The following is a 7,489-nucleotide window of genomic DNA, read 5'->3' as shown; positions in this document are numbered from 1 at the left end:
CTCCTCGGTTGCCGCGTCATCCTTATCGGCGAAGGCTGCGCGCGACAAGTGGTGCCGAAACCCGGGAAGCCGCCGAACCCGGGTAGAGGGACAGCTTTGAGGACCCCGACTGCTCGTCGGAAAGAGGATCCAAGCCAGTGACCTGAGAAACTCCGGAGACTTTTCAGCAAGGTATGATTTCTGTGGTCTGGGTGATTCCGTTTCTCGTTGTTAGTCTCGTTTTCGTTCTTTTCTGTTGTCTGTGTCTTAATTGTGGGAAACGGGATACGGTTTGTATTCGTCCTTTTTGCGACACTGCATAATTTGGCTGTAATCCTCAAGTAGATAACTGAGTTGCCACACCCTCCCCTGTAGATAAAGGAGCAATGGGCAACCATCCGAATAAGCCGCTTCTAGAAGCAGCGCGGGCGCTGTTGAAACAGAAGGAGCTTAAGGTCCCAGATCGGGTGTTGCAGAACTTTCTCAAAGAAGTAGATCGAGTGGCTCCCTGGTTCGTTCTCTCCGGGTCCCTTACGGAAGGATCATGGAGCAAGCTAAGTGGGGATCTGACACGAGAAAAGGAACAGGGGACCCTAAGACCAGGGGTATGGCCACTGTATAAATTGTTCAAATCGTGCATTAAGGATGAGAGGTGCAAGGAAAAGATCAAGGAAGGCCAGCGGGTCTTGTCAGACCATCAGGATAGTGTATCAGAAGCTGAAAAGGGTAAAAGAGGCTAATAAAAGGAAGAAGCCTTCTAAGAAAAAAGAAAAGAAAAGTCATGAGAACAAGGATGTGTTAACCAAGCTAGCTAAGTTAGAAAAAAGGGCAGCACAACTTGCAAAGAAGGAAGAGGAGCTTGAAGATAAGGCAAAAAGATTGCAACTCTTACCAACCCCGCAAGAAAAAAAAAGATGAGGATAAAAAACCTAAATTATATCCGCTCCTCACTGAGTTCAAAAATTGCACTCTATCATCTTCTTCTGAAGGGGAGGATGAGCAGGAGTCATCTGACTCTGAGGAGTCGGGTCTTGACCCTGCTGAGCAGGCAGAGTTAGATGAGGAAGCTGCAAAATATGAGGAAGAGAGATATGGCCCCGTCCCGCCTTATTCACCTGGGCGTGGCTCTGTAGCTTTTAAGTGCAGTACAACAGCTCCTCCCTATGAGGAAGTGGAAAAACACACAGGATCAGGAGGAAGGCCGTCACGCATTCCTGAAAAGGAAGTTAGAAAGATACAAGCAGCATTTCCTGTATGGGAAGATGCTCAAAATCAGAGGCAATATGCTCCTCTAGATTTGAAACAACTGAAGACATTGGTGGAGGCAGTACAGACGTATGGTATCAGTGCCTCTTTTACCTTGGCATTGGTAGAGAGGCTAGCTGCTGATGCTATGACTCCTGCTGACTGGAATAATACCGTGAAGGCATGTCTCTCTATGGGTCAATATCTTGATTGGAGAGCAATTTATCAGGAATTATGCATGGCTCAGGCTAGGCAGAATGCAACTAATCAGCACCCTCAATGGAATTATGATATGCTTACAGGTCAAGGTCAATGGGTTGTTAATCAGTCAATGTATCCTGCTGAGGTGTACCAACAGATCAACAAGGCAGCTGTTCGTGCCTGGAGGAGTTTACCAAATAAGGGACAGGTTACCGGAAATTTGACAAAGATTATACAAGGAGCTACAGAGCCTTTTTCAGACTTTGTGGCTAGAATGATGGAAGCAGCAGGAAGAATATTTGAGGACCCTGAGGGCGCAATACCGTTTGTGGAGCAATTAATTTTTGAGCAATGTACCAAGGAGTGTAGGAATGCCATTACTCCCTGGAAAGGAAAAGGAATAAACGCTTGGATGAAAGCGTGCAGAGAGATAGGAGGTCCACTGTCTAATCAGGGCATCGCAGCTGCGGTATTATCAGCCCAGAAGGCTGCAAATGCAAAGTGTTTTAATTGTGGAAAGATGGGTCATATGAAAAGGCAGTGTCGGGCGCCAACTGCGACCCCTAATGCTCAGCCTGTCAAACAGCCAGGGTTGTGCCCAAGGTGTAAAAAAGGAAAGCATTGGGCAAATGAATGCAGGTCTGTTAAGGACAATCAGGGGAGGCCCCTTCCGGAGCGCTCTACTGAGCAGCCAAAAAACGGGAACAGGGGCCCCCGACCCCAGGGCCCAAGACAAATGTATGGGGCCATCCAGCAGACACCCTACCAATCAAAAGGGTTTGTGAAGATGACTCCATCCGGAGAGCAACCTCCGGATCAGCAGGATTGGACTTGCGTGCCACCACCAGAGCAGTATTGACACCTATAATGGGATGTCAGCCTATACCTTCAGATTTAGCAGGCCCCTTGCCAGAGGGTTCAGTGGGACTGATAATTGGCCGCTCATCTGCCACCTTAAAAGGATTGCAAGTTCATCCAGGAGTCATTGATCAAGATTTCACAGGACAAATTCAAATGTTATGTTCCTCCCCTAGAGGGATTAGTGCCATCTCGCCTGGGGACAGAGTGGCCCAACTTTTGATCTTACCCAGTTTACATCAGAACTTCCCAAGTGATAAAACTACTCGAGGAGAAAAAGGCTTTGGTTCCTCGGGAGGACAGCATATGTTCTTGTCATTGGGTATGCAAGAACGCCCTATGATGAGTTTGATAATAGAAGGGAAAACTTTTCAAGGTCTATTGGACACTGGAGCAGATACCAGCATAATTTCTAAAACTTGGTGGCCGTCGCGATGGCCTCTTATTCTATCATCTCAATCCCTACAAGGGTTGGGATATGAAAATGCTCCTCAAAAGAGTGCGAAGACTTTGCATTGGCAAAATGAGGAAGGAAAAAGGGGCATGTTCGCTCCTTATGTGCTACCTCTTCCCATTAATTTATGGGGAAGGGATGTGTTACAACAATTGGATTTTACCTTAACTAATGAATACTCTCCTCAAAGTCAACAAATAATGAAGAACATGGGATGTGTTCCAGGTAAAGGACTGGGTAAATGCCTGCAAGGACGCACTAGCCCTATCCCAACCTCGGAAAAGAAAGATAGAACAGGCCTGGGTTTTTCCTAGGGGCCACTGAGGAGGCGATTCCCATTCCCTGGACTACAGAGGACCCAGTTTGGGTTCCTCAGTGGCCTTTAACCTCTGAAAAGCTTGCAGCAGCTGAGCAGCTAGTTCAAGAGCAGCTCAGCCATGGCCATATTGAGTGCTCACAGTCACCTTGGAATACTCCCATCTTTGTCATTAAGAAAAAATCTGGAAAGTGGAGATTGTTGCATGATTTAAGAGCTATAAATAAACAAATGCAGGTTATGGGGCCAATTCAGAGAGGCCTACCATTGTTGTCTACCCTTCCTGCGAACTGGAATTTGGTAATGGTAGATATTAAAGATTGTTTCTTCTCTATTCCCTTACACGATCAGGATAGAGTTAGGTTTGCATTTACCTTGCCTAGTGTAAATCATGAACAACCTGATAAGAGGTATCAGTGGAAGGTCTTACCTCAGGGAATGGCCAATAGTCCAACCATGTGCCAACTCTATGTGGCCAACGCTATTCAGCCAGTTAGAAATCGGTTCCCTGCTATTAAGGTATGTCATTATATGGATGACATCTTGCTATGCCATGCTGAGCAAGCATTACTGCAACAGGCATTTGAGATGTTGTCCGCTAACCTAAAACAAAAGGGTTTGTACATAGCACCTGAAAAGGTACAAGAGGGAGAGATCGGTAATTTCCTTGGCTCAACTATTTATCCTAGATGCATTAGACCTCAAAAGATTACCATTAGGAGAGATGTGCTCAACACGCTTAATGATTTTCAAAAACTTTTGGGCGATATTAATTGGCTAAGGCCTTACTTGAATTTAACTACTGCAGAACTTAGGCCTTTGTTTGCCATCCTTGAAGGAGATTCAGCCATTACCTCTAGTAGGCAGCTTACAGCGGAGGCTGCTGAAGTATTAACTAAGGTGGAAGATAGGCTTAAGGAAGCCTCTTTAACTCGGCTGGACCCCTTCAGTCCATTCCATTTATGCATTATCCCATCACCACAGCAACCCACCGCAGTCCTATGGCAGCAGGGACCTTTGCTTTGGATTCATTCTCAGACATCTCCAGGAAAGGTGTTAAGTCATTACCCAACTCAAGTTGGAGAAATAGCCTTAAAGGGTGTTCAATCAGCCCTGACTCATTTTGGCTGTGAGCCAGCATCTATTTTTGTGCCATACACCGCTCATCAAGTAGGGGTGTTATGTGCCACTTTGGATGTGTGGGCAATTCTTCGCTGCACCTTTACTGGTAATATAGATAATCATTATCCTAAACATCCATTGTTGCACTTCTCTTTAACTAATGCATTTATTTTTCCAAGAGTTACACAAAGCCAACCTATTGTAGGGGCTATTGATGTGTTTACTGATGGCTCAAAAACTGGCATAGGGAGTTATGTTGTGGGTGGACAATCATTTCAAAAGCAGTTTTCATTTTCCTCCCCACAATTGGTTGAATGTGCAGTAGTGGCTGAAGTTCTAAGGAACTTCTCTCAGCCCTTAAATATTGTTTCTGACTCACACTATGTGGTGGGAGCAGTAAAAATTCTAGAGACAGTGGGATTGATTTCTTCTAAAAGTACTGTGGCAATATTATTTGATGAGATACAACATATTATTAGGAATAGAGCAAATCCTTTCTTCATACAGCATATGAGAGCTCATACTTTGTTGCCTGGACCTATGACAAGAGCTAATGATTTAGCAGACAAGGCTACCAGAGCAATTTGTCTTGCATTAAATCCTGTAAAAAATGCCACCTCCTTTCATGAATTGTATCATGTTCCAGCTGATACGCTCAGGCTGAGATTTGGCGTCTCTCGCGCAGAAGCTCGGGAGATAGTTTTAAAATGCGCCAGTTGCGCGGAGTTTCGGCCATCACCCAACATTGGAGTCAACCCCAGAGGTCTTAAGCCATTACATATTTGGCAGATGGATGTTACTCATGTTCCTGCCTTTGGCAGACTTAAATATGTACATGTATCTGTTGATACATGCTCAGGAGTGATTCATGCCACTCCCCTGTCAGGAGAAAAAACGGCTCATGTCATTACCCACTGTCTGGAGGCCTGGGCAGCCTGGGGCAAGCCACGTCAGCTAAAAACTGATAATGGCCCTGCTTATGTATCTAAGGTTTTTCAACAGTTCTGCCAAAAAATGGAAGTTCATCATGTAACAGGATTGCCTTATAATCCACAAGGGCAAGGCATGGTAGAACGGGCAAATGGTGTTTTAAAGACTTATGTGCAAAAACAGAAGGGGGGACTCTGCCCCATTACAATGGGACAGAAAGCAACCATATCCCTTGCTTTATTTACTTTAAATTTTTTGAAATTGGATTCGTGTGGGCGGTCTGCTGCAGACAGACATGCTGACCATGCCTCCTCAAATGAGCTGGTAAAATGGAAAGATGTGCTTGATAATCAATGGAAAGGACCGGATCCTATTTTAATAAGATCCAGGGGAGCTGTTTGTGTTTTCCCACAGGACCAAGAAAATCCGATTTGGGTTCCAGCGCGGCTGACCAGAGTGGTCAAGCAAGATGAGCCTGATCTTAACCCTGGTCCTGATCTTGAGCGGAGTGCAGATGGACCTGAAGGTGGAGACCCAGGAGATCCGCTGGGGGATCCTATCAACATTCCCACGACCAATGCCAGTCATGTATGATGCACAAGTCTTCCCCCGTTTCTTTACCACCAATGACTCCATTGGGCTACCATATTTGCCAATGTCTCAGGACATAGCCCCTATACCAGACAACAACACCCAGCCAAATAACGGCAGTCTTTGTTTTACAACCAACCAGACTCATGCTGACTCATGTATAAAGCTAGGAAATTTTTCTTATGCCAAGTTAGGAAAAGAGACCATCAGGAATCGTACATCTTCAGCTAATGCTACGGTCCTTTTTGGATGGTGGCCACAGCACGGTTCATCTTATGGGAGCAATGAACGAAAGCACCAACCTCAGTACGCCCCCTTCTGCACTGGCCGGCATGCGGACTCTTCAATTATTTTCCCATGGACGGGCTGTCAGAGTCGCAGAGCGCATCTGCTCGAAAATGGACTCTTTACCTTTTCACCCTTGGAAGGGTATGGAAATTACACCGAAATGAGTCCCTGGAATTACCCCACCAATCCCTTTAATATTTGGCTGCTGTGTGGTGTTGGTGGCAGTTGCACAGATCTCTCACCCATGGTCACCATTTTGGGTGGAGCGACAGCTACTACCACTCTGCTTGCAAATGTCAGACCTGGATCCATATCCGCGACGGAATTAGGAGGACTAAAGTCGGTGGAGCCCACCCCAGTTTGTGTTTGGCCTCCATTTGTTTGGACAGTTTGTAATTATACTGGATGTTTTTATGCTCTGTGTTGGAATGCTAGTGAGTATGACTTGGCTACTGTAGCCCGCATGCCCCGTTTTCTGCCTATTCCAGTGAGGACTAGTAGTTCTTTGGCCCTATTTCGTCAAAAGCGTGATTTTGGTATCACCGCAGCAATAGTGGCTATTATAGCCACTGCGGCGGTTGGAGCCTCCCTGACTATATCAGCCTTAGCATTAAATGGCCAGGTTGCCACGGCTCATACCCTCAATAATTTGTCAGCATCAGTTAGTGAAGCGATAGATATACAGGCTTCCATGAACAATCAGTTAAAAGGAGGATTAATGATAGTTAATCAACGTATTGATTTGGTTCAAGAACAGCTAGAGATTTTGTGGCAGCTGGCTCAGTTGGGATGTGAAACTACATTACCAGGAATTTGTGTAACTTCTGTTCCATATGACAGGTTTACTAGGGCTGCAAATTTATCCATAGAATTGTCTCGTTTGCTGCAATCTAATTGGTCCGCCGAATTTGATGAGACAATAAGAAAATTACGCCTAACAATTGTTCAAATTAATTCCACTCGCCTAGACGTTTCCATTACTCAAGGATTGTTTAATTGGGTGTCCTCCGCCCTCTCCTATTTTAAGGAGTGGGTTGGAGTGGGAATGTTTGGAGTAACCCTGTTTGCAGGACTGCTCCTCTGTTTTTGGTTGCTCTGCAGATTCAAGAGACAACAACATCTTAAAAATGTGGCCATGGTGCAGGCTATGCTGGCTGTGGAACAGGGGGCATCCCCCCAAGTTTGGCTTAACTTGCTCAACCGTTGAGACTCTGTCTAGAACTTATGGCACCCCTGAAGGGCACAGGTTCCCATTGCACCGGGATGCTGTTCTGGACAGACCTCTGCACTCCCCAGGGCTCGGGTTCCCATTGCACGGGGCTAAGGGTGCAGAGGGTCTCCTACACTGTGTAAACTCCTTGATCGCTGATGCTGTTGGCTCAGCAGGCTGATCGGTGACCTCATGGTGTGTTAATTTTTCTGGTTGAAATGGCCTTTAATTAATAAAAAAGGGGGAGATGTCGGGAGCCGCTCCCGCCACTACAAGGTGGCGCCGGTCTCCTGCT

At 45.9% G+C, this 7,489-nt stretch overlaps 1 protein-coding gene across 1 annotated transcript; it reads left to right on the top strand.

The window, feature by feature from the left end:
• Window positions 1–6: 6 nt before the first annotated feature.
• On the top strand, window positions 7–7,474 carry LOC129684787 (uncharacterized). Its single transcript, XM_055618038.1, has 2 exons — window positions 7–171; window positions 5,520–7,474. The coding sequence occupies exon 2, from the start codon at window positions 5,575–5,577 to the stop codon at window positions 7,189–7,191; it is 1,617 nt and encodes a 538-aa protein (XP_055474013.1). The 5' UTR covers window positions 7–171; window positions 5,520–5,574; the 3' UTR covers window positions 7,192–7,474.
• The last annotated feature ends 15 nt before the right edge of the window (window positions 7,475–7,489 follow it).

This window comes from Psammomys obesus, unplaced genomic scaffold (genome assembly GCF_907164565.1).
Source record: "Psammomys obesus unplaced genomic scaffold, mPsaObe1.curated_primary_1811, whole genome shotgun sequence".
Lineage (NCBI taxonomy): Eukaryota > Metazoa > Chordata > Mammalia > Rodentia > Muridae > Psammomys > Psammomys obesus.
Note: the sequence above shows the minus strand (reverse complement) of the source record. Positions and strands in the feature narration are given on the sequence as shown.

Bases quoted from the DNA above. Each gene is read 5' to 3' on its own strand.
- LOC129684787 (XM_055618038.1), top strand. From the start codon at position 5,575: ATGAGCCTGATCTTAACCCTGGTCCTGATCTTGAGCGGAGTGCAGATG.